Below are 27981 nucleotides of genomic sequence, written 5' to 3'. Positions count from 1 at the left end.
ACTTACCTACATGCCTCCAGCTTTCACCCAGACCATATATCACATGAGCCATTGTCTACAGCCAAGCCTTAAGATACAACCACATTTGCTCCAATCCCTCAGACATTGACAAACACCTACAGGATTTCTATCAAGTGTTCTTAAAACTACAATACCCACCTGGGGAAGTGAAGAAACAGATTGACAGGGCCAGAAGGGTACCCAGAAGTCACCTACTACAGGACAGCCCAACAAAGAAAGTAACAGAATGCCACTAGCCGTCACCTACAGCCCCCAACTAAAATCTCTCCAGCGCATCATCAAGGATCTACAACCTATCCTGAAGGACAATCCCTCACTCTCACAGACCTTGGGAGACAGGCCAGTCCTCGCTTACAGATAGCCCCCCAACCTGAAGCAAATACTCCACCAGCAACTCCACACCACACAACAAAAACACTAACCCAGGAACCAATCCCTGCAACAAACCCCATTGCCAACTTTGTCCGCATAACTATTCAAAAGACACCATCATAGGACCTAACCACATCAGCCACACCATCAGGGGCTTGTTCACTTGCATATCTACCAATGTGATATATGTCATCATGTGCCAGCAATGCCCCTCTGCCATGTACATTGGCCAAACCGGACAGTCTCTATGCAAAAGAATAAATGGACACAAATCAGACATCAAGAATTGTAACATTCAAAAACCAGTAGGAGAGCACTTCAGTCTCCCTGGACACTCAATAACAGACTTAAAACTGGCAATTCTTCAACAACAAAAACTTCAAAAACAGACTTCAATGAGAAACTGCAGCACTGGAATTAATTTTCAAACTTGACACCATCAAATTAGGCCTGAATAAAGACTGGGAGTGGCTGGGTCACTACAAAAAGTAATTTTCCCTCTGTTGATATTCACCCCTTCTTGTCAATTGTTGGGAATAGGCTACATCCATCCTGTTTGAATTAGCCTCATTAGCACTGACCCCCCCACTTGGTAAGGCAACTCCCATCTTTTCATATGCTGTAATATATATACCTGCCTACTGTATTTTTCACTCCATGAATCTGATGAAGTGGGTTTTAGCCCACGAAAGCTTATGCCCAAATAAATTTGTTAGTCTCTAAGGTGCCACAAAGACTCCTTGTTGTTTTTGCAAAATCCTATTGGCATTCTCAGCAGAGAGGCAAAGGGCAGAATATGTTTGGAGATTGACTTATCCTGTTGTCCTTTCAAGACAAGTTAATGGCAGGGCAGTGTGAGGAAATTTGCCTATGCCATACATATTCTGTGGATGAACAGAAGAAACCAACCTCTGGAGCTGTCAGTTCAGTGTCTTCCCTGAGCAATAAATTCTCTGTAATTGTAGTGACTGACTTTCCTTAATGCAAACATTCTCATCGCATGGCTGCACTTCAGTCTCTGCAGGAATGTGGTAGGTGGCTACATTTCTGGAAGACAGCAATGCTTGACAAATGTAGATGATGTTTCTTATGTAAGTCACCAAGAATGTTGTATAGTTCAGGTAGATTTGGTATTTGGTTTGTAGGTAAAATATGTAGCACATCAGGCTGGCTCAGTAAATGTATGAGAGGCTTCATTCTTAGTTTCAATCTCCTGCTCAAAAGGAAAGAACCCAAGGAGAACTATAACACTGGTCTACAATTTTTGAGAAGTCGTCTGCTTCAGAGATAAAATGTGCTATTTATTATGCATTTTGATGTGCTGAATTCAAATATGACAATTAGAACAACTGATTGGCTACTGTTTCTAAGATATTTAAGTTTTTACATTTTATGTCTATGTATATTGTGTAGATAGTAGAGTTTTAATCATAAATTGTAAACCTAGGTCTTTTCATGTGTTTATGGTTGCTTTACATGATAATATTTCACCTGTCCTGTTTATGTAACACTTTAAAAATCAGCAAAAGGGTTATATAAATAAAATTTATTATGATACAAAAGGTAAAAACTATTATGTACATAGTTTAGTCCTATTCAGTGTCTACTCGGCGCTTCTTGGCTTGTCTCTTGTATTCATTAAATGGAGCATCTCTTGTCACTGTCCAGCAATAGTCTGCAAGCATTGATGGGCTCCATTTGCCCTGGTAGCGTTTCTCCATTGTTGCAATGTCCTGGTGAAATCACTCGCCGTGCTCGTCGCTCACTGCTCCGCAGTTCAGTGGAAAAAAAATCTAGATGAGAGTGCAAAAAATGTATCTTTAGTGACATGTTGCAACCAAGGCTTTTGTATGCCTTGAGGAGGTTTTCCACCAACAACCTGTAGTTGTCTGCCTTGTTGTTTCTGAGAAAATTTATTGCCACTAACTGGAAGGCTTTCCATGCCATCTTTTCCTTGCCACGCAGTGCATGGTCAAATGCATCATTTCGAAGAAGTTCACGAATCTGAGGACCAACAAAGACACCTTCCTTTATCTTAGCTTCACTTAACCTTGGAAATTTTCCACGGAGGTACTTGAAAGCTGCTTGTGTTTTGTCAATGGCCTTGACAAAGTTCTTCATCAGACCCAGCTTGATGTGTAAGGGTGGTAACAAAATCTTCCTTGATTCAACAAGTGGTGGATGCTGAACACTTTTCCTCCCAGGCTCCAATGACTGTCGGAGTGGCCAATCTTTCTTGATATAGTGGGAATCTCTTGCACGACTATCCCATTTGCAGAGAAAACAGCAGTACTTTGTGTATCCAGTCTGCAAACCAAGCAAGAGAGCAACAACCTTCAAATCGCCACAGAGCTGCCACTGATGTTGGTCATAGTTTATGTACCTCAAAAGTTGTTTCATGTTGTCATAGGTTTCCTTCATATGGACTGCATGATCAACTGGAATTGATGGCAAAACATTGCCATTATGCAGTAAAACACCTTTAAGACTCGTCTTCGATGAATCAATGAACAGTCTCCACTCATCTGGATCGTGAACAATGTTGAGGGCTGCCATCACACCATCGATGTTGTTGCAGGCTACAAGATCACCTTCCATGAAGAAGAATGGGACAAGATCCTTTTGACGGTCACGGAACATGGAAACCCTAACATCACCTGCCAGGAGATTCCACTGCTGTAGTCTGGAGCCCAACAGCTCTGCCTTACTCTTGGGTAGTTCCAAATCCCTAACAAGGTCATTCAGTTCACCTTGTGTTATGAGGTGTGGTTCAGAGGAGGAGGATGGGAGAAAATGTGGGTCCTGTGACATTGATGGTTCAGGACCAGAAGTTTCATCCTCTTTCTCGTCTGACTCAAGTGAGAATGATTCTGGTGCATCAGGAACCGGCAGTCCTTCTCCGTGGGGTACTGGGCGTATAGCTGATGGAATGTTTGGATAATGCACAGTCCACTTTTTCTTCTTTGACACACCTTTCCCAACTGGAGGCACCATGCAGAAGTAACAATTGCTGGTATGATCTGTTGGCTCTCTCCAAACCATTGGCACTGCAATAGGCATAGATTTCCTTTTTCTGTTCAACCACTGGTGAAGATTTGTTGCACAAGTGTTGCAGCATATGTGTGGGGCCCACCTCTTGTCCCAATCTCCAATTTTGCAGCCAAAATAAAGGTGATAGGCTTTCTTAACCATAGTGGTTATACTGCGCTTTTGAGATGCAAAAGTCACTTCACCACAAACATAGCAGAAGTTATCTGCACTCTTCACACAAGTATGAGGCATCTCTGCTCACTTTGGCTAAACAGAAATGTGTCCCTTTGCAAAATCAAACACTGACAAATAAGAGAGCACACACTGTATGATTTCTAGAGCTGATATACAGCAATTTGTTCAGCAGAGTGATGTAAGCTTCGTTATGATTGCATCATCCATGATTTCTAGGAATAACATGATGCAATTCATATCATGTATGATGCAATACCAGGTTTGGATTGCATCATTCATTGTTTTGCTTAAAAAGCAAGGACTGTCCAAACCCAGTCATAGATTTATTCATAGATCCAATCAAAGATGTATTTTAGTCATTTCTGGTTTAAATTGAGATCCCTTCCCTTTATAACTGACTTATCTTCCGCCATTCCCAAGTCAAGGGTCGTATATACTGACCCAATAGCATATCTTGAAAACTAGAGCCAGTCAACAATTTTAAGCATCATTTTCGTTCTCAGTGACCCAGAATTAGTAAAGTTTGACTACATTTATTTCAGAAGCATTTGGCTGTAGAGCAGTGTAATTGTTGACTTGTAAGACAGTAGAAATCATGGGTGATATCCTGGCCCTATGGAAGTTAGTGGCCAAACTCTTGTTGATTTCAGTGGAGCCAGGATTTCACCCCATACTTTCAGATTAAAGGTCAAAAGAGCTCTATTAATTTTTGTGCTGAGGGTATAAAAAGTGCTTCACATACAGGTGACGTAGGGCACTGTTGCGTAGATAAGATCCTCAGCCTTACATGCTCCAGAATGAAAGAAATAGATATGGATTTAGCATCAAAGCTTTAAATCCCATCGTGCATTAGAACACCCATTTGTCTGCTAGAGAGACATTTTTAATGACACTTTCAGTGCAGAATTAACTCCTTTTCCCATCTTTCCAGGTTGCCAAACAGGTTTGTGAATCTGGCTAGCAAAACATGGGAAACTTGCTTCTCTAAAAGCCTTGAAGATTGAAGGCAAAGTGCCCAAGATCAGTCTGTTCCTTGAAAATTATTATTTGTTACGCTAGCGTCAAAAGGTTCTAGTCAGGCAGGGTGGGAGCCCCATTGTGATGATAGGCAATGCGCAAAGCATAAAATGATGTGGTCCCTGCCTTGGGAAGCATATAATCTAATTTAAGACTACAATCAACAAGTTCATGGTTAGTGAGATAAAGTACGGGAGGGGAAAGAGAATGAGGGTAATGGTAATGAGAGAGCCTGTTAACAGAGGTTAATTATGTGCTCAACGCAGAGCTCTCGAATTACTTATGCCTGGCAGCCCCCTTGTCTGCTTTTTCTAGAAGTACCTTGGCACTTTCTCACATGCTACTCCTTATGCTTATGGAAGATACTTCTCATCCCAATTTGCAAAACCACCATTTTCTCTTTGAAATCCCTCCTTAAAATCTTCCTTTCCTTCTTTTCGGGCATTGGTTATGTTGGTGGCCACCTGGGACAAATGAGATGTCATGGTCACTAAAACACAAACACCCTTCCCTTTAGTGTTGCCTGGTCTTCCTACCTCAATTGTCTGTTTATGTTGTGTACTGTGAGAATCCTAGATTTTGTGAGTTCTCTGGGCCAGGGACTGTCTATGCGTTCTTTGTCTGTACAGAGCCTGGTATAATGGTGCCCTGATGCCTAACTGGGAACCTTACTGCAGTAGTAGTAGTAGTAGTAGTAATTAATAGCTGAATGATTAAATATAACTATGTAAATTACTAAATATCAGCAGATCCCACTGTTTTAAACAGGGATGGGTTGACTTTAAAGCTGGCTGCTGTTGTTGGGTAGTTGACTTGTTGCTTGTCAGTGCTTGAGTGACGGCCTTCCCCCACCCAGTGGATGGTGGATTCCTTCAGCACTCTAGAAGAAATTCCTTTGACATCAATCCGTTGATCAACGTTTACACCATGCTCATCACTGTGGTGTCTAGTGGCCCTATGCCTTAGATATTGCTGAATGGTCGCGTAAGCCACGTTTTTGCCCTGCGAAACAACCATTTCTACAGAGTCAAAAGGCTTCTGTATTCCCTCCCCAACGGGGGGTTTCTAGTTCTTTGTCAGAGCTATGAAGAAATTTTATCCTGCTTTGTACCCTACAATTCTTGTGGCCCTGATGTGTGTCAGCCATCTTGTGGCCCCGGAGAACTAGACTAAACTGTCTTAGGAACGCATCAACCTTGTCCCCTAAGTACTGGAGGTCAGGCAACATGAGATCTCTTGTCCCCCCCGGTAGCCCTTAGACTGGGAATCAAACCCATGCAGCAGTGCAGAGTTGCAGATTATTACCTTGCAACTAAGCCAGTCTGCCCAGGGCATCATTTAAGTACGGTAGATTAAACAGTGAGCCAAAATAATCCTTTAAGTAACTCCATTGGCTTCAGTGTTTAATGGCCTGTGTTTCCTTTGCAGCATGTGGACTGTGGGCTTATTTGAAAACATCTAACCAATTTTATTTATAGGAATACTTGAATTCATGTTTGAACACAGAACTGTTTAGATTCAAAAGTTATCATTTACACTGCTGCCTTTCACCCAGCTGCAACATTGATGGGTTTGAAAGTGCTAGCAAGAAAAAGAAAAAATGCTGCTCAAACCTTCATTTAACCTAGCCTGAAAACAGCTTCCTTCAAACCAAAGGGATGGGAACTTTATTAACAGAGAAGTCAGGCCTTGGGGGCACATGCAGAAAGTGAAGCATTATTATGAAATATCAATATCCGTTTACAATCAGCTTTCGGGCTGAGGGGAATTGTGCTCATAAATAGTAATTTGGGATTTGTTAAAATATATATTACATTTCAGTGCTCACTCACTGAAAGTTTTCTGGGGAATTGGCAGATTTCTGCCTGTTAGGCCGCGGCTACACTCAAAACTTCAAAGCGCTCCTGCGGCGGGAGTGCTCCCGCTGCAGCAGCGCTTTGAAGTGCAAGTGTGGTCGCGCGCCAGCGCTGGGAGAGAGCTCTCCCAGTGCTGCAGGTACTCTACCTCCACCTTACAGCGCTGGGGCACTGTTTACACTGGTGCTTTACAGCACTGTAACTTGCTGCGCTAAGGGGGGTGTTTTTTCACACCCCTGAGCGAGAAAGTTGCAGCGCTGTAAAGCGCCAGTGTAGCCAAGCCCTAAGTATGATTCTTATGTTATCGGTAATGGGCTCTGTCCATCTAAATCGCCTTAGTGGCTGCTGAGCTCCATGAGTCTTCTAGGATAGTCATCAACAGAGGCTGCTTCTCATTGTGAGGGAGCATCTCCCCTGTAGAAGCAGCTGCACAATGTTCCTGTTATTTATTTTTATCACCATAGTGCTTCATAGCCCTAGCCATAGACAGTGTGCTAGGTGCTGTGCAAACACCACAAAGACCATCCATGCCCCAAAGCACTTACGATCTAAGTAAATGTGGATTTCGGCCTTATGTGGCTGCCTAAGCTTGCTTCCTTCCTTCCTAGGGAGTACATTCTTAGCCCAAATGCTATAGGGCTGTAGCGAATCCCACAGCCACTGTGGATTTACTCCCAGCAGGGGAGAGTGGATAGGACAGTGAGGAGGCTCACCTGTGAACATTCTAACCTTTGCCCTTGAGGCAGCTTGACAGTCCCAAGGTATGAAGCTGGTTTCTTTTTGGATAGGCGGGCCTGCTCCTCAGCACAGCAAGAAAGTTTCATTCATTTCCATCTGCATAGAGCTCTGTGCTAAGAGAGCTTCTGTCATTGTAGGGATTGCGTAGTCATCGTCTTGGTAGCAAGAGGCATCTTAATTCACTTTCAAAATACCAGATAGATCATTTTCCTTTTTGGAACATAGAAGCAGTAAACTCCTAAGATGCTTCTCTCTGATGTTCACACCTTCCTGTCCCTGGTTTGCTTTTTCAAGCTGTGGCCAAATTCTGCCCCAAGCCATACTCTCAGTTGCCAACACTGGGGTTGCACAGTTGTAGCTGAGAGGAGAATTTGGGCCTTAGCTTCTAGCTTAGTTCTTTATCTGTTTCTTTAGCTAACAGTCTCTGAGGGGGTGTAGCAGGGCACTGCAGGGCCCTCTTGGCTCCTGCCCCTGTTGTGCTGACAAAGTCACTCAGAGACCCTGGAGTTCAGTAACCACCGGTGCCATTTATTTATGGGTTGTGCTCCCACCACCTCTTCACCATACACAGCGTGGGTTCTAGTGTCTGCACCCAGGAGGGACAAGGAAGAGCTATCTATCCTACTGCTTCTGCTCCCCTTCCCCCTGGCTTCCTTCCTCCCACCCTGTTATATAACCCCAGGCTAATTGGGCTTGCAGGTGTCTCCCATTTGCCAATTAGGCGCAGGTTTTCTCTAGCCAGCCCCAATTTACTTCCCTTAATGGGAGCTGGTGTGATAGAGGGCTGAGTCAGCAGTTCTTGCCCAGCACTCTGTCACAGGGGGTCTTCTAGGGGCTAAGTTAGTACCCAGTTTCTCTTCCAGCTGTCGTCTTCTGTTTGGATTTTGAGTCTTTACAGTGTTCTTCTTTTCTCCCTGCTTTGCTTTTACATTTCCTGGACATAATTCTCCACTCACTTAAATGGATGTGAGCCGGGAGTATCTTCCCTGAAGTCAATGGACATACATTGTGATGTGAGAGGAGGATCAGACCTGACCATTTCTTCTTCTCCATCCCCATGTTTGCTCTACCTTTCCAGTCATTATTTCCTCTTTACATTCATCTTAATCCTAGAAATCTGACCAAAGATGACATGGGTCAGGGTCTGCTTTCATTTACACTAGTCCAAATCCACAAAGATTCCATTGACTTCAGTGGAGTTACTCTGCATCTACACTGGTGTGAGTGAGACTGCAATCTGGCTGTGCCTTGGAGCAGATAAACTGGATTCAGCATGCTCTAATGGTGGAAGTGTAAACTACCCCAGTGTAGCAGCGGTGCCATCCTGCAGGTTTGACTTGCTAGCTAGCCTGACAGTAACAATGGCTCAAGACATCAGAACCGAGTTGGGAAAACACTGCATTTTATTTTCCAAAGGTTCCAGGAAGTCAGGAGACAGACAACGCCTAATGAGTTTGAGCATCAGAAAAGTGTGATGCGTGAAACACAGATTCTGTTTGGGAGATCCCTGGCCAAACAGCAATAGCGCTGGTGTTGATTGAAGAAGTTGGCTAAATTCTGCCCTCTGTTCCTGGGATTGTAGAGCTGTAACTGAGGCACAGTCGGCTAATATGTCAATCAGATTCTTCTCAGCAGTACAGGGAAGAAAAATCTACTGCCAGGAAAGTGCAGAAGAAACAGAAAAATACTTAAGACAGGCAAACAAAAGTTACATCTGTGTCCAATGATTTCTGAAATCTCAGTCTAATTTGTAAACATGCTGCACTTTTGCTTCTTACTGTTCTTAGTACAGGGTATTATATGCTAATTCCTGTTCTACAAACATCTGTCAGACATAATAATTTCAAACATTAATCCTACAGGAGTTAACCAGCTAGTTAGTTGGTGACCTGAACTCTAGAGAGTTTCTTGGGGATTATCTCTATTTAAATCTTATTCACCTTTTAAACAGTGGCATCATGCTGTGTGCTGTCCTTTCTTTGGTCAGATTGATCTGTAGTCTGGCTTCTCGTCTCCCACCCATGCCCATTTAGTAAGGGGAAATCCTGTTCTCTGACTATCATGACTAAAAAGAAACCCATCTCTTTTTCTTCTTACTCAGATGTCCTAATTTATTTCACCATGCTGCACTGATGTCACAACTCCTAACAAAAAGTAAATCCTTAGGCTGGGTTGTGATTGGGGCACCGGAAACCAATGGGGAATGGTGGTGAAATCAGAACAGAATTTTGTCTATAATTTTTCCAGAATCCCTAGGAATCAGTCAGAGATTTTTGTAGGATTTTTTTGTTATCCACATGATCCTTCTACATTTACCACTTGATATTAACATAAGACACAAAGAGAATCTTTAAAAGTATTAATGAGTTGGTGCCAGCCTCCAGTAGCAGGATTGAGAGTTGCAGATGAGAAGCAGCCAGCAGGAGTCAATAGGCAATGCTGCTGAACTACCAGAAGAGGCTGTGATTCAGGAAGACATGGCATAGCAACACTACAGATCTAGAACAGTAGCTGCGACTGAAATGACTGGGGATTGAGTTTTAAAACCTAGGACAATCCTGGCTAAATCGGGACTCCTGGAAGCTGTGGATAATTTTCCTTAGGTTTGCTATATAGTCTGACCTTAAAGTTACAGGATCTTTAGAATTCCAGATGGACAGAACTAAGATATGGGTTTGTTTCTGCAAAATGAAAACCAGAAGTTCAGATCCAAGTCCCGTTTGATCTGAGATCTCCTAAAGATGAGGAAGTTTGTATAAATAGTTCTGGCTTTGACACACCTCTTCTACTGACCTTCATGCAGGTGATATGCAGGCAAACCTTACCACTTTCTTTCTAGATTAGATTTGCTGGAACGTTGTTAATGTATTTCACAAGGAAAATGTCAATGAAATAGTGTAACTCTATAGTAAACTCTAGCTTTTTCCAATTTAACAGACAATACACCACACCTCCTATGTTCAGTATTATCAGACCACTGTGCAAGATATGGCCCTGTGTGTATAGAGCAAGTTAAAAGGTTAAGGAAACTTAATTACACTTGCAAATATAGAACATAATTTGACTATAGCTTCACCATTTGCATTTAGTGAGCCCTGTGCAGGAAGTGTCTGTCACAGGCTCTGTTCCACTTCAGTTAACAGCAGTACTGCCCCACAGACACGATATTCAAATTTTCCTTCTTAAAGGTGATGTTTACCTATTTTCTAGGTCAGTGTTTCTCAGTTTGTGGTGTGCATATCTTATATGGGTTGCCAGGGCATAACTGCTGGGTCACACTCTGTGGGTTGGCGGTGGTGGGGAATAGTTGATACAACACAAAACCCTTTTGAAAAAAAAAAAACAAGTTACCTATGTTCACATTAATGACACATGGTGTTCTAACGAGCTTTGTGTTTGTGCTTTGAGATTACTGGTGAAAGACTATTACTTCTTTTGGGTGAGAGTTCAGACTGTTGTGTTGTGGTGGAATATACATTAATGTAATAAAGAAAAAATATTTTGGTGGGATATATAAGATCTGTGATATTCTTAACTATCCATATCCTTACTTTTAAGTGCTTGAGATTTGTGAATGATGTGACATTATCATCACTCAGCAACTTTAATTGTTTTTTGAATATACAAACGTGGGTGTATAGATATATCTGTATATAGATGGACCCTCAGCTGATGTAAATTGTTACAGCTCCATTGACTTCAATTGACCTGACAATTAACTGCTGGGGATCTGCCCCATAATTTTAGCACAGGGTTTTCAAAGGAGCCTAAGGAAATTGGGCACGGATCCTCAGAGGTATTTAGGCTCCTAATTCCCATTAATTTCAGCTTTGATTTCAATGGGAATTAAGGTATCTAAATGTGAGGATCTGGGCCCTAATACTCATTGAAATTCAATGGGATTTGAGCAGCTAACAGTTAGATTCTAACTCCTTTAGGTGCTATGACTGAAAATCCCAGGTATAGTTATTAACATGTAAGTTGTTATATTTCCAAAAGGTTAGCAAAGTTGAATTCCACTGGAGTAGGAAGTGTTAAATGTTTGCTTTTCTTTCATTGCTCAGCAGCAGCAGTTATCTGTGATCACAGCTCCAGTTTAAAATAGCTCCAAGAACATTTTCACTGGAAAGGGACTGCTGACACAAAACTTTGGGGTCAATCCTGCTGCTACTGAAATCAATGGCAAACCAACAGTGACTTCAATGGGATCAGGATTGGATCCTTTGTTAGGTTTACAACCCTAGTTAATGCTCTACTGAAAAAGATAGTGCTGCTTCTCATATAGAACGGATTCACTGATGGTAAAAGTATCAAATTACACAGTAACAGAACTTTGTGTTGGGGTTAATCTCTTAGAGGAACTGAGCACAACAGCAAACTCCAATGGCTAATAGGAATAGTCTTTGGGATTGAAAGCATATGCTTGCTCTGTTACTGACCCACAGTGCCTGGCATATAGGCACGGTGGGAGGGTGACTAAGCTATGGAAACTGCTAGAGTTCAGGCAGAAATGAGTCACAGGAAGGCAGCCTATTTTACTCAATTCCAGAAATGTTCTCAACCATTCAAAATTAATTTAGATGCTATTTACGGTTTGCAGTGGACTGTTCAGTTTCTGAAGAAAGAGCTTGGGGATAAGGTTGCTGTCAGCTTCAATAATTTACTGCACCTGGGATGTAGGCAAGGCTTAGCTTCCTCTAGAGTTTGGGTTTGTTTGAACACAAAGCGATGCCATTTTTGCAACAGAAAGCCCTGGCATCAGTTCAAGGCAGATATTGTTATGAATAATGTCTGAATTATTGGATTATCTACACGCAACTTTACTTATCCTGGAGTATGTGCTCTTGAGAGGGTTCCAATGTTTTAGGCCCTGGAGCAGTTATATGCTATTCTCAAAAAAATGTCACAGGGTGGTGTAAATAAAAGCATGTTCATGTATTTCTGATCATGAGCTTTGATCCTCTAGAGATCACACAGTTATTTTAAGCATTGAATGCAGTGTTTAGAATAGGGCTGTGTTTGCAAACTCCCTCTTCCATAAGACAGTCATTCCCACAGACCTAAATTTTAATTTTAACTTAAAAATAATTAAAATGGCAAACTTTGCCAGTTTCATTTCCATGAAGATGAAGGGTTTTTTAAGATTTGCAAAAATTAGGACTTAAATTTTTTTTTTCAAGTTTTTGTTTTTTAAAGAGGGAAAGGTCTGACATATAAGTTCTGAACACTCGTTTAGTAGTTGTAAATGTTTATATTTCTAATATATACTTGAAGGTTACCTACAAGGGCCAATGATTTCAGAGTTGTGTGCTGAGTGCTCCCCATCACCTGTCAGAGATAGGCAGTTAGCATATCAGGTTCAAAGTCAGTTCTTTTAAAAAGATTGATCTGAAGCAAAAAGTCCCAGTTCCAAACACTCAAATATTGAGAACATTTGGATCGGATAAGGATCTGAACTTGGTGACTTCAGGCATATTTCTAGATTCTGAAATGTCTAGCCCCTCCTATGGATGAGTGGTTCTGGCTCCAAGTGAGGAAGATGAGCTGTGAGATGTGTATTAGAATCATCAGGGCATGTTCACAGCAATCTATGTGTCTGTGTAAGCCTTGTTGCCCCTTCCTCTGTTCATCATTTCTTATCCCCATACTTACCGGCACTTTATTTTGCTGCTTTCACTTGTTCAGTCTGGTCTGGTACTTAGACTATAAGCTCCTCAGGGCAGGGGGTTTATCTTATTTGTTCTGTAAAGCATCCAGGCTCATTGTAGGGTGCTGTGTAAGTTATTCTCTTTGTACAGGGTCTAAGAGCACAATGGGGGCCTGGGATACTAGGCGTTACTGCAGTACAAATAATAAATACACCTCTACCTCGATATAACGCTGTCCTCGGGAGCCAAAAAATCTTACCGCATTATAGGTGAAACCGCATTATATTGAACTTGCTTTGATCCACCGGAGTGCGCAGCCCCCTCCCACCCCCCCGGAGCACTGCTTTACCGTGTTATATCCGAATTCATGTTATATCGGGTCACGTTATATCGAGGTAGAGGTATACTTATACATTAATAATAAGAGTTACTCTCATCCAGTCAGAGGACAGAAACCATGATTACCATATTACCTTTGGGTCTAATTAAAACTAATCATCACAACTGGAGTATTGGGTGTTCCCAATGACCTGTTAGAACAATCTGCTGAGGAAGAATAATTTGCAGAATTTATTTGGAAAATAATTTTGAATAGCACACACATGTCAGAAAATCATAGATTGTTCACATGCAAGGTGTGACCAGCAAAAGGGGTGAAATTTATCAGATACGTTATTCACTAAAAATTGTTCACACAGCTGCAGTTCCAGTCCCAGTCAAGACCGAGACGCTGTAGAACATTATTGGTCAATATTATCAGTACCCATGCATGGCACCCAGGTGTGAACTGGGGGGACCTGCAATCTTTAGCAGACAGGCGGGATTTAATTAATTACATAAATCCAAGCCCCAGGGGCTATGATTCTAATGTGCTTGGCTTGCAGTGCTTTTCCCTTGGCTGACTGATGGTGTACCTCTTATTTTAGGGAGCTGAGCAGAAATTGGAAATCTAGTCTGGACAGTTTCACCAGGAGGGGTTCCGAGTTCACAATCTGAAGGTTGCAGGTAGGCTACTAGTTACCTTTTACTGGCAATTGCAGAAGGAGAAGATACGCTTAGTTCTGAGGATTCCCTACTAGCATATTAGAGGAATGATGGTCCAGGGATGAGAGCACTAGTCTAGGACTTGGGAGACCTGGGTGCAATTCCCAGTTCTGCTACAGACTTGCTGTGTGATTTGGGCAAGTCACCTAGCCTTTCGGTGCCTCAGTTCTGTTGTGTTGTAAGCTGTATGCACTCCAGCTTCTTTGAGTATTAACTGTCTGTTTATTCAGGCAACAAGTATATAACTTTGCAGTAGCTCCACAGACCCACAGTTCCAGCAGTTTCCAACAACGCACCTACCACAACCTGGAACAGCCACACATTTCCTTATCTGATTATCTGCCTGCTCCCCCTGGCGGCTGTTTGTTATACATATTATAACAAGTTCCCCATCTACTGAATAGCACTGCCTTACCTTACAGGGATGTTGTGAGGATATCTACGTTAAAGATTGTGAGGGACTCAGATCATGTGATGATGGGGGCCATATAAATACCTAAGATAGATATTGTACAGTATTTCACTGGTCATAAAAATAAATTAGAAGTGCCCTTACTTACCCCGGCATTTTACTAATCTGGCTGAATTACAGCAGGATAATGTCTACTAGAGCGAGGTGGCAGAATAAAGGGGAGTGGGAGATTTTGCAATTAAAAGGAAAAGCATCTTCTTTCCCCCCCTCCCGCTCCCAAAAATTAAAACTTTGAAATTTTGAAGATTTAAAATGTCAAAATTTTAAAAACTTGCATCCAGTTCTGCTGGTTGCCACCCCTGAAGTGAAAAGGGATTAACCCTGGAGCTCAGCTCTGATTTATTTACAAGTCCAGCTTCCTTTTAGAGGAGAATTATTGGTCCACACTTTTGCAAATAGCTTCTTAGAACTGGAAGTTATGGAAGTGTAAAAGTAGGGCCAGGTCTACACTACCCCCCTAATTCGAACTAAGGTACGGAACTTCAGCTACGTGAATAACGTAGCTGAAGTTCGAAGTACCTTAGTTCGAACTTACCTTGGTCCACACTCGGCAGGCAGGCTCCCCTGTCGACTCCGCGGTACTCCTCTCGCCGAGCTGGAGTACCGCAGTCGACGGCGAGCACTTCCAAGTTCGACTTATCGCGTCCAGACTAGACGCGATAAGTCGAACCCAGAAGTTCGATTGCCAGCCGCCGAACTAGCGGGTAAGTGTAGCCAAGGCCTAGGTTTATAAAGTGAAGGGATATTATATAAGAACGGCCATACTGGGTCAGACTAAAGGTCCACCTAACTCAGTATCCTGTCTTCCGACAGTGGCCGATGCCAAGTGCCTCAGAGGGAATGAACAGAACAGGTAATCATCAAGTGATCCATCCCCTGTCGCCCATTTCCAGCTTCTGGTAAAACCGAGGCTAGGAACACCATCCCTGCCCATCCTGGCTAATAGCCATTGATGGACCTATCCTCGGTGAATGTATCTAGTTCTTTTTCGAACCCTATTATAGTCTTGGCCTTCACAACATCCTCTGGCAAAGAGTTCCACAGATTGACTGACTGTGCATTGTGTGAAGAAATACTTCCTTTTGTTTGTTTTAAACCTTCTGCCTATTCATTTCATTTGGTGACCACTAGTTCTTGTGTTATGAGAAGGAATAAATAACACTTCCTTATCTACTTTCTCCACACCCATCATGATTTTATAGGCCTTTATCAGATCCCCCCCCTTAGTTGTCTCTTTTCCAAGCTGAAAAGTCCCAATCTTATTAATTACATTTATATTTTATTCCCACTGGAGTTTAAGGGCTTGTCTACACTTAAAACACAACAGCGGCACAGCTGCAGCACTTGAGTGTAGCTGCTACCTATGACAACAAGAGGGATTCAGTTAGATAATCCACCTTCCTGAAAAAAGAACAGGAGTACTTGTGGCACCTTAGAGACGAACAAATTTATTTCAGCATAAGCTTTCGTGGGCTACAGCTCACTTCTTCACCTTCCTGAGATGCAGTAGCTAGGTTGATGGAAGAATTCTTCCATTGTGACCTCGTACTGTCTACACTGGGACTTTGGTCAGCTTAACTATGCTGCTCAGTGGTGTGGCTTTTTCACACCCTTGGCCAATGTAGTTAAACTGACCTTATTTTCTAATGTAGACCAAGCCTAAAACAGATCTGTGTGCTGGAAAGAATTAGCTTCGCTGTGAGCTGGTGAACAGATCCAACAAATTGTGTTATCATTCTGATGTTCAGTGACATGTGGTAGGTGTCAGTTACACTGAAAAGTAGTAGTTGTGATCACGTGGTGGCAGTTGGGTTTGTCAAGTAGCTATGGGTTTCCCTTGAGAGTGGATATTGTTTGGAGAGGAGACGAAAGGAAATGGCAGTGCTGCAAGTAAATGCTCTACACCCTGCCACCCGTGTGACAACCATTTGGCTATAGCCATTAACTTTAAGCAGGAAATGAAAGTGATTGTTCCAAGAACATCCAGCATGTGTTTATTCTTCAGTACATTAGTTTGGACAAACAATTTCTGATGGTCATAAACATTCACCACAAATAGTACAGGAAAAAACTGCCTTGGGAAGATGTTCAAGGTGCTAAGGTTAATGTCCTGAACCCCAAAAATGGTGAAGCTGCAGATTGCTGGGGATACAGCTAATGCTTACTAGAATTTCACGAGTTTCTCCACTTACTCAAACTGGACCGAATTTAGCTCTGCTGTTGGTATGATTCCCACTGAAATAATCTAGTCCCTTATCTAGGGATGTATGTGCTAATAATAGCATGACTGAGAGCTGTAGAATTATTAGTATGCCAAGAACTCTCAGCTTTGGAATCGTGGAGATTGATGTGTCGCTTCTACAGTACTATATGCTAATTCCATCTCCACTTCGAAAGACTTGTGCTCCTATACAACTGTCTCTCTCTCTCAGAACTCTCCTTACACTATCCAGGCCAGCTGAGCAGTTATTAAATTACCCCAGGACCCAAGTACCAAACAATTCCCACAATAGCTTCCACACTTGTGCGTTTGTATAAAATTTGACACACTGCAGTGTTTTAAAAACACTTCTCATGTGCAAACCCAGAACCCTGATCTCTTCCAAATGGAAAGAGTTATGAAAAGCTTGAAGTATTTCAATAATTGGAAAATACTGTCCCTAATGGCGAGTGATTTAACTTTCCTGGAGCACTTTTCTTTCCCTCTCTTTTTATTTCTCGGAGAGCTTGGTTCTGGAAGTGAGTCAAGTAGTACATGAGCACAGGAATTCAAGACATACTGAAACCATTTAAAAGCGAGTGCACTATAAATGTTTGGTTTAAAAGTATGTTTAAGAAAGGGATCGATTGTGAAAAATGTGTTACGTTAGGAAAAGCGGAATGGCTTTGCAGGGAGAAAAAATGTGTATTGGGAAACTTGGAAAAATAATGATAATATTGCCAAAAATACATTGCACTTAGAGTGACTTTGAAGGATCTCAGTAGTGCTTTACAAACACTAACTAATTAAACCTCACAATACCCTATGAGGACTGTTAAACCTATTTGAAAGATAGTTAAACTGGATGCATAAATTTAACAAAAAAAAAATACTTCAGGAAGTTCAGAGAACGCAATGAAGATAAAGGGCCAGATCCTCTGGTACATGAAAGCTGGTTTCATAGAAATGTAGGGCTGGAAGGGGTTTGAGAGGTCATCTTGTCCACCCCCCTGTTCTGAGACAGAACCAGGTATGCCTACACCAATCTTGGCAGGTGCTGCTCTGACCCTAAACCCAGCTGAGCCTGCACTGAATCCCTGAGATAAGGGATTATTCAGGTGATGCAGAACAGCTCCTACACCAGCACCATTCTGGCGATTGTGCAGGGGTATGGCCAGGGAAATAAGAGCACAGCCAGGCATCCCTATGCCCCAATGATCCCCTGCAGTCAGAACGGTGCCTCTGGCTGCTCTAATTTATACAAGGGATTGGACAGCCCGGTAGGTCCATGGCCATGCGGGTGCACATGTGTGATTAAGCTACCTTTGCATCCTTTGTCCTGAGCTGTGCTGAGCAGAACTTAGCCACAGCTCAGTATCTGGGTCAGTATTTTATTGGTAAAATCAGGGTTGTTTCTGACCCGATCCCTATTTATTTAAATGGCCAACGTTTGTTTTTTTGGAGGGGAAGAGAGGAGGTCAGAGCTGTGGGGAGGGGCGAGGTAGGGATCGGAAAAGTGGATCAGCTAAATGGGTCCGGTCTTGGCCATCTCTATTTTCCACTTACCAAATTACTCAGACTCAGCCCTCAAATACTTTTTATAACCCCTGGATATATTTGAGAAGCTGGCCTGCGTTAGCCAGATAGACTATCTCTCAGTATCTTGGAATATTCTCCTCTCTTTTGCCTGTCCCACAGGGGGTGACTGCTTTGTTCAGTGCTCTGTTATTTACACCTTTATTTCTTATGATTAATTATTACTCGCATATGCTGGCACAGATTTCTTCATTATCAATGTGCTTTATAAATTAATACATAAATAAATTAGAATCTTTATACAAAAACGGTTCCAAGAGACACCTCTATAGATCTCAGATGGGAGGTTGTTCGAGCCACACCAGACTCAAGTATCTGTGGTACTGTGCCTCTGGCTCATCCCTCAAACTAAACTACCCAGAGTAGCATGAGCAGTGCCTCAGTCCTCATTGAAGCCCACAAGTCCTCCTTCATGTGTGGCCAGATGGTTTGGACAACTCATAGAACATATATAAGATAGGACCATTTGTTGTCCAGCCTTGCTGCCAAATATTTCTTAAACTGTTTCTATGAGAGCTAGGTTTGATTTTCCAAGCCAGAGTTCTCAGTTGGCCAGCACCTTGAGAATGAGTTCACTCCTGGTTCTGTCATAGGAGGGTTTGTGCAACCTAGGACTACCCATTTCCTTTCCTAGAGGCTTCCTAGGCAGGCCAAATCCTTCCCACACACAATCCTTCCACCGCCCCCGCTGAGCAGTGGCACACCCAGTCCTTATGTGAACCTTGTCTGCTAGGTAGGTAAGCTTGTCAAACCGGGCCCAGTAGAAGTGAGAGAGTAGCAGCCCAACCCGCCCACATCCCCTGCTTCATTGTGGAGCTTGGACCCAGCCGCCACAACTACCAAGGGTACACATGGCTCAGGCTGGCTGGGAAATGGAGCGAGTCAGTGTCTCCCCTGGGCAGGCTTTGCCTTTGTGGGCTCTCACGAAGCCCTGGCCTGTGCCCTCCACCAGGAGAACCCTCAGTGGAGGGTAGTAGCAGTATTGCTCCCTTGCCTAAGGAGAATCCCCTCTCCAGCACAGCTACCCCCATGGGCACAGAGGAATGCACATTTGGCCCCTGATTCAGGGTGCCGCTCCAGCTGTGACAAGCGTGTGAGAATGCGCACGCCCTGCCACCACACTGAGAGGAATAGCAGCAGGCTAATGAAAAGCTAGGGGAGGAGTGGGGGTATGTAGTGAAAGTGGGGGATGGGGACATAAACAGGTCACCCTCCCCCCCGCCAGTGGTTATGATCAGGGTGTCTTCCAATTTCAAGATGTAATCAGAAATCCTGGGCTGGATTCACCAAGGGCCATACTCTGCCTTCCCTTGCTCACGTTGCACAGTACTGGACTGCGTGGGAGCAGTCCCATGGAAATCAGTGGGAACGCTTCCAGAGTAAAGTACTATTGGTCAGAGTAATGTGACAAAAATGGGGCCTCAGTAATTATCTCTAGACCTTTAAAGAAAGACATTCAATTGTGGATAACAAATAGGTGTGACATTTTCATTAAGGAGAAACTGGCTGGCAGGCATTGGCAGTGGGTGTAGGGCTTGATCCAAAACCCATTGAACTCCAGGAGCCTCTTTATATTGACTTTGGATCTGGTCCACTGGGCCTTTTATCTATAAGTCCCCAGTTCAAATCCACCCAAAGTGCACAGGCACTGAAAGATGTTCTCATCTGATGACTGACTAGTGATCTGTGTTAGCTGTCTCAGCCCGGTTCCTGCAGGAATGGGGTCCGTATCACAAAACCATCACCACAACTTGCTCTGATCACTGCTGTACAGCCAAAATGCTTCTGAAATAAATGTAGTCAAACTTTACTAATTCTGGGTCACCGAGAACGAAAATGATGCTTAAAATTGTTGATTGGCTCTAGTTTTCAAGATATGCTATTGGGTCAGTATATACGACCCTTGACTTGGGAATGGCGGAGGATAAGTGAGTTATAAAGGGAAGAAACGCTATCAGGGCAAATGGAGCCCATCAATGCTTGCAGACTATTGCTGGACAGTGACAAGAGATGCTCCATTTAATGAATACAAGAGACAAGCCAAGAAGCGCCGAGTAGACACTGAATAGGACTAAACTATGTACATAATAGTTTTTTGCCTTTTGTTTCATAATAAATTTTATTTATATAACCCTTTTGGTGATTTTTAAAGTGTTACATAAACAGGACAGGTGAAATATTATCATGTAAAGCAACCATAAACACATGAAAAGACCTAGGTTTACAATTTATGATTAAAACTCTACTATCTACACAATATACATAGACATAAAATGTAAAAACTTAAATATCTTAGCAACGGTAGCCAATCAGTTGTTTTAATTGTCATATTTGAATTCAGCACATCAAAATACATAATAAATAGCACATTTTATCTCTGAAGCAGACGACGTCTCAAAAATTGTAGACCAGTGTTGTCAGCCTCCTTAGAAGTTTCAGCAGAGAGGATTAACTGCAAGGTGCTGAGTATTTTGGTTTGATCTGGTCAACTTCATTGAGACAATTCATGTTTAAAGTTAAGCACACACGCAAGTGCTTGGCTAGGTCAGAGCCAGGTGCTCAGTACCTTGCAGGGCTGAGCCCTAAATGGGCTGAGAGAGAGTCATGTTGATGGACATATTTATATTCCCGCTGACTGTGCTGTGCATGTTCTGTGAAAACACAAAGGACGTTAGTGTTCAGTCTGGTACATTTCACAAGCACCAAATTAACCTAATTTGGTTTTCAAATAAATGCAGTGACTCTTATCCCTTTGAATGTCAGCCCAAATCACAGAGCTTAAAGGAGTGTCCCAACTTCATCTTGTTCCCTTGTATACTTTCATTTTAGGAGCTCTGAGTTTGAGCTTTTATTCCATACTCCCCTCTGCTGAATCTCACATAGAGATTTAGGACTACTGTGGGTTGTGGATTTTGATGCCATTAATCAAAAAGAGATCAGTAAAGTTATTTTCCTTTTTTCCCTGCTGCTTAAGACTGTGAGAGACTTTCCTGATAAAAGAATTGTTTGTTTGTTTGTTTTTAATTCCTCATTTCTTTATCTTTTCAGTTTCCTCTAATGCGATGACTCAGCAGCCCCAGGATGAATTTGACACAAGTGTGGAGAATGCAGAAGCTTGGATGAAAGCCATCCAGGAGAGACTGCGGATCAATGACAACACCAAGGGACCTCGGTCTGCCCTGGAAGCCAGGCTAAGAGAGACTGAGGTAAGGGAAGACTGATCCTCCTTTCTGAGAGACATATTCACAAGTGGCATTGGCACTGCAGGGACTGCCAGGAGTCATGGAGAAGTTTCCATTAGGAGACGATCAAGGTGGGATAGGGCCAGGAGCGCCGCCAGCTTTTCTGCCGCCCTAGGTGGCGGAAGGTCCCGCCCCGAAATGCGGCCCCCTCAGAGGCGGCGGAAGGTCCCGCTGCCGAAATACTGCTGCGGTCGCCATCCCCCAAATTGTAGCGCCCTAGACAACCGCCTAGGTCGCCTAATGGAGTGCGCCGGCCCTGGATTCGGCATGAAAATAACCTCATTAGCTGTAAGGTTGCTCCCATTTGGGCAGGATCACTTTAGCATTCTCTCCAGCTTCTTCTTTTGCAAGCCACTTATTGCTGTCATAAAAAAAGGAAATAGAATGTGTGTGGAGGGATGGGGGCAGGGAGGTTTGCATCCTGCTGTTAGATTAGATGCTTCCAGACTTTTCATGTGTATTTGGAAGACTAAGAGCAATCCTGATTTACCAAACTATCTCAGCTGCTGTTCCCAGCACTCATTCATTTGTGCATGCTAAAGTGGAAGTTTAGTTGCTTTTCGCAATCACAAGGCTGGGGTTTGCAACCACTCAATGCAGTGCAGGAAACGATGCTACCAGATGAGACCAGTAGCCCATCTCATCCCACGTCTCTGATGGGACAATGCCGTTGTTACCCCAGAATTTGATAATGACGCAGTCAGCAGTTTTGTATGTTCAGCCACTCCCAGCTGAAAACCAAACATCACATAGCTAGCAAAATCTTTGGCCTTTATGAGGCAAGGTAAGACAGCTGCATACTTGCAGTTTTTTAATCAGAATGGGAAGATGGAGCAGAAAGTTAACAAGTGTGGAAGAGAGTGAGTGAATAGTGACCTAGGTTTTAAGTGCCCCAGACACATTGTTCTGACTAGAAATGTTTTGATGATAAGAGATAATGACTAGTTTTGCTGAAATTAGGAGAATTGGTGACCCAGTAGGAGTCACTATAGGTTGTGTGCTTTGAAGTTTAGCTATAAAAGATTAGATGAAAGAATATGCTTTGGAACATTTCAAGGAAGCTTTCTTTTGGGCTCAGATCTGACAGCTAAGTTCCCCAGCAGCTAGCTGGAAGGTGGGGGCCCCTGGGAGGCTGGGCACTGATTCCTCAAAATCATTTCTTAACTGTAGGTAAATATACTTGTTTTGAAGAGAGAGAGAGAGAGAGAGTGTGTGTGTGTGTGTTGATTTATTCCTGACCCTACCTAGAGAGGGACAGTAAGTTATCACTGCTTTGGGTTCTGAGAATCCCTGGGTGACACCAGATGCTATCGAGAAAGGTACCGGAATCCCAGGGATGGACAGTTAGGGAATAATCTGTCTGTAGGGCAAATTTCTTCCTAAACCCTGTCAGTTAGTGGGTTTATAGCTCTCATCCTTTTAATGGAACTGTGAATCTGCGCATTATCTACATAGATACATAATATTTTGTATAATCCCGTTAATCTCTTGTCCTCAGATCTGGTGGCAGATGAATTATGCCTTGTGTGTTTAAAAAATAGTGTTTCCTTTTAGCCATTTTAATTGTGTTGCCTTCCAATTTCATTCGATATCCCTTGTTTTTGTACACTGAGAAAACTGGCTGCTCCTATCTACCCCAGCTGTACCATTCATTATTATAGTGGGGCAGTAGGTTGAGACTACTATCACCAGGGCACCCTCAGGCTGGGCCTTTGCACTCACTTGGGCCTCTGCTCTGAGACGCCTGAGTGTTCCACTGTGCCAGTCTAGTCACAAGAGGTACTCAGTGTACAAAAACAAGTTTTCTCTGGCTGAGCCCTGGGCAGGCTGCTCCTTTCAGGGTTGCAAAAAGAATGAACACAAATGGATTGTCCCACAGGAGTCGTAAGGCTCTTTCTTCTGAAGGCTTCTGTAAAGCTCCTGTGGCCCCGACGAGGCTCACAGGCTAACATGGAAGAACAGTCCCAGCAAAAGTGGATCAGCATCGAGTCGTCCCTTCCATCAGGGATTGGCTGTTGGGCCGCACTGATCTGAGGAGTTCCCACAAGGCCTGCTCTGCCACTAGCTGTGCCGTGTTTTACCATTTTAAAATCCTCCCTTCAAGTCTGACATCTCTCTCAGGTGTGGCAAGGCAGGGCCAACTGAGCCCACAATAGCTCATTAACCCTGTGTTCCCCAGTGTGGGGTTTGTATACCCCATCGCACTAGCTTATTTTCTATACATCTCTCATATTTCCCTGTGATAGGCCTGTTCTCTAAATGAAACAGCCTTCTCTGTTTCTCTTCAGATGAACATCTTTCTGTGTATCTAGTCATGTTTGCCCCCACATCTTTGAACCCCCTCTGTTTTTGAGCTGGGATGACTAGCACTGAAAAATGGCACTCCTGGTGGGGTGGTTTAAATATTGGCATTGCAGTATTTTCAGGACCATTTTTTCAAATGGGGTTCATTGTGGGTTGCAGCATGTACCAGGCCTAGCATAGACACTCATCCGCGAGCTGGTGGTGATGGGCCGACTTGCATAGCAGTCACAAAGGCTGGAAGTTCCTACTTCATTTTGGATTGTGGATTTGTTTCTGCTTTCGGATGAGCACAGCCCTTACCTTTTGCCTAAGGAATGTTGATACAGACAACATCATAATGCATTCAGAGAATTCAGGAAAGTCAGTGCTGTGGGAGACAGTTTATCAAGGGGTTCTGTCAACATTACAGATCACAAGAATGAAGATTATGTGGTTTGTGTGATCTTACCTGGGCTGATCTAAAGCTGATGCCTTTGTTGGACTTTGGAACAGGGTCATAATGCATAGAAAATCCTTGTTATAGTAGCTTTTTCAATCTGGATATTGGAAATCCATCATTATTATTATTAAACAAAAAGCAAGTGGCTCTTCATTAGTTCTACCTTTCTTTCCCCTCTTCCTCCTCTGCCACCCAGCTGATACCGCCTTCTGGCCTGCTCATTCTTTCACTCATTGCCTTTTTTTAAATAAAAACATCCATTCCAAGTGCCTCTTTCCCAGTTGGCTTGCATTTATTCAGGCTTCCTCACTATGATTTATTTTCTGTTAATTTGCTAATGAAAATGCCGGCCAAAGAAAGCAATCGTTAAAAAAAAATGCCAGCTCCAACCACAGCTTTCTCTATCTTGGGCTCAGTTGCTCATGTCATTTCAAGCAGGAATAAGACTGAAGCCTGGACTAAGTTTTGGTTTTGAATCTTTCTATTGTTTGCTGGGTGTGGTTTATATTTTCCCCCGTGCTCTGTTTTTGTTTTTTGTTTTTTTTTACAAGTAAATAATCAAATGATGTATTTATGGTAATAAGGCAAATCACTCTGGAAAAATCACTTAGGCCTAAATTTTCAAAAATGACCTCAGATTTTGAGTGTCTCAACATTTTCCTTTTGGCACCCCTTCCCCCAACTTGAATGAGTGTGGTTTCCCAGAACTGTGCAGAGGAATAGCAGGGAAAGGAAGTCTAGTGGTCTGCGTGATAGTGGGAAGGTGATGCTGGAAGGCTGACAACACTACTAGGACAGAATTAAGGTGGTGTGTGTGGTGTGGGGTGGTTGTACTAGGGGTTAGGTTTGTCTCTGGGTGGAAGAGTAGAAGATACATAGTGATAGATGGCTTAACTTTCATTTCCTTGCTTGTAGGTTTTGTGTTAGGTATGCATGTATGTGCCAGAGCCTTAACTGATACACAACATGTTTTTGAATTAGAAATAGAATTTAATAGCAGAGATATCATTCTCTAATCTTTTTATAGGGTGGCTCAAAGTGTGTCTTCTATGATTTGCAACAAAGTGCTTTTTTGTGCAGATCCCATGGCATGTTCTGGTGCAACTTACAATACTGGCTTTGCTCAATGTTTCCCATGAATAGTGTCTCCTCTGCACTTATTCCAAGAAAGTGAATTAGACGTCATGTGGTTATGTAGTGCAATAGATCTGTAGCAGTAGTGGAGATACTGCTGTTACAGGCAAGTCCTATAGAACTTAATAGGTACTAACCCAACAGGGCTGTGTAGAAATTACCATGAAAACCTACAGAAGTTAACAGAGAATGATCTACTATCTGTTGGTGGTGGTAACTATTTTACAACAGGGATATATTTCTCTATTAATTAAATTCTGTAAGAATACTGAAAAAAACAGTAGAAAAGTTTTTATTTCTATTAAATGTTGTAGGCATTTTCCAGCAGGGATGTAATGATTTCCATATAAACACAAAGTTCTAATTCAATAACTACACTGGCAGGCTCTCTTTTTTTTTAATGTTTTCAGTTTTGTGTTTTCTAATAGAAAATTTGTGCATTGGAGCCAGAAGGTCGATTGAAAATGGATTTGGTCCTGATGAAAGCAGATGCCCTTCTTCGCTGCATCAGCGAGGAGGAAAAGCATGAGATACTATCCAAACTGAAAGACATTAAAGCCATGTGGGAAGAAACAGCCATCTACATTACTCATTGCCACAGGTAGGACACATGCTGTTTCCACAAAGACTCTATTTGACATATTGTCTAATGCTCTCAGACAATGCCGCCTTACTCCCCGCTCTGGCTATCTGTATTGTGGGGGGGAGAGAGGAGCCTTCACTGGGTTCCCATGCATATGTTGGAAAGGAGCAGGGAGTAGGTGGAACCTTGGCTCTACATCTACCCACAATATGCCAGGCCAATGACCTGAGAAATAATCTTTGCCAGGCACAGGGCTAGCACAGGGTACTTCTTCCCACAGCCGGGGGGAGCTGGGAAGTGGATTGTGACACTCTGAAGTCAATGAAGCTAGGCTGATTTATCCTGTCTGAGAATCTGATTCTTTATTGCCAATATTTTTTAACGCATCTGGCACTCCTCACCCTCTTCACTGGTCCTGGGAGAACCTCATGTATCTTGTTTGTCACTTTCCCCAACAGCCGTATCGAATGGGTGTGGCTGCACTGGAGTGAATACTTGAAAGCCCAGGATGAGTTTTACGCCTGGATTCATAACATGAAGGTTACCTTGGAGCCTGACATAGAGCTGCAGCTCGGTTTAAAGGAGAAGCAATGGCAGCTGAGCCACTCCCAGGTTCTGCTGAACGATGTCCTAAATCAGTCAGTCCTGCTGGAAAGGCTGCTGGAGGAAGCTGCTTCCTTGTTTAACAGGATAGGTGACCCGAGTGTCAATGAGGATGTCCAGAAGAAGATGAAGGTGGAATATGAAGAAATAAAGGCAGAAGCTCAGGTAAAATGCAACTATAAAAGAGAGGAGGGTTTAAGATGCTCACCAGTTACTAGCCTGCATTATTTACTGTTAGTGTTTCTGATATGAGAGCTAGGAGTTCCCCAATATGGTTCATGGGAAAAGAATGTATCTATAGTGCAAAGAAGGTTTGAGTGTTCTTAACAGGGCAAGATTAATACAAACAATCCCAAAGCAAATGCTTCCCTGTCCTTTGGTAAATCAAAGATCTCAGTGTGATCTTGATGCAAAATAATCCATCCAAGGAGATGAGGAAGCATCCCAACTCTGCACCCTCATTAGAGGCTATAACACAAATCCCCAGATCCAGACTCACAGAGTTGGCAAGCAGTTAATGCTTTTCCAACACAAAGAATAGGCAGCCAACACTAATAGCTAAAAGATTTTCAATAGATGCTAATTCATTTTCCAGCCTGAACCTGCCCTCAATTTCAGAGGTACGGTGGTCATTAGACAGGAGGGTGGTCAACATCATAATTCACCTTTTCATGTCCATGACTCACTTTGATAGTTGGTTTGGGTGAAGGTTTGAGATGAGACAATACCCTTCATTTCCACAACCAGTGGGAAGGATCTGGCTATGGGACAAGGATTTGCCTTTGGTGGGTAGGAGAGGCTTACACGTAGGGATGCTCAAGACTCTAGAGAAATGAGAGTAGATCAAGGACATATCTAGGGTCTATCTAGCCACCTGTACAGTAGCTTTTGTACATCAGTGGCTTTGGATTTGCCTTGGGGAAGAACAGGCATTCCAGTGTCTGGTAACTGACTAATCCAAACAACTAGTGTTAATAAAACTGAACTCTGTTACATGAGCTCTGTCATCTGCCTGTACAACCATGACACCTGCTCTTCTTTCCCACTTCTTCACCCAGACCAAGGACTGGGTGGTCATGGTGATTGTTGGACACTCTCATCCCAAGAAATCATCATCAAAGGGGAGCATGGAGTCTCCTTGAAGGGGCAATGTGGGGAAGTTTGTGGTTCTATGGGAAACAGAAGCCTTGAGTCTCCAGGGCTAGAATCTTTCATGGGGATGAACTTGTTCATTAAAAATATTTAAAAAAATATAAACCCCTATTCTGTGCCTGCAGCTGCTGCAGTCACACTTTCTAGCCATAAATACATCTAAAGAAACATTTAATCAAAGTCAGGTTGCAGAGTAAATCCATTCATTAAAAACACCCCTTTTTGCTCCTGGCAATTCAACTCTTGGGATTATAAATTTCACCAGATTCCCAATTTAAATGTTTAGTGACTTCCCTCTAAACAAGGGTTTGTCCTTAATCCATGAACAGCTAATA

At 42.9% G+C, this 27981-nt stretch overlaps 1 protein-coding gene across 4 annotated transcripts in view; it reads left to right on the top strand.

Annotated features, from left to right (window-relative positions):
* Window positions 1-27981, top strand: part of SYNE3 (spectrin repeat containing nuclear envelope family member 3) — a 102698-nt gene that overhangs the window by 16541 nt on the left and 58176 nt on the right. For 3 of the 4 annotated variants that reach the window (XM_065593551.1, XM_065593549.1, XM_065593552.1), the window contains exons 2-4: window positions 21238-21395; window positions 25737-25909; window positions 26350-26659. In XM_065593551.1, coding sequence (XP_065449623.1) covers window positions 21252-21395; window positions 25737-25909; window positions 26350-26659 — 627 coding nt within the window. In that variant the 5' untranslated portion in view covers window positions 21238-21251. Of the gene's footprint in view, window positions 1-13803; window positions 13883-21237; window positions 21396-25736; window positions 25910-26349; window positions 26660-27981 lie in introns of all 4 variants that reach the window. The other variant, XM_065593550.1, reaches the window with a different exon arrangement.

Source organism: Chrysemys picta, chromosome 4 (genome assembly GCF_011386835.1).
Source record: "Chrysemys picta bellii isolate R12L10 chromosome 4, ASM1138683v2, whole genome shotgun sequence".
NCBI classification, from domain to species: Eukaryota; Metazoa; Chordata; order Testudines; family Emydidae; genus Chrysemys; species Chrysemys picta.
This window is presented reverse-complemented; position numbering and strand designations above follow the sequence as displayed.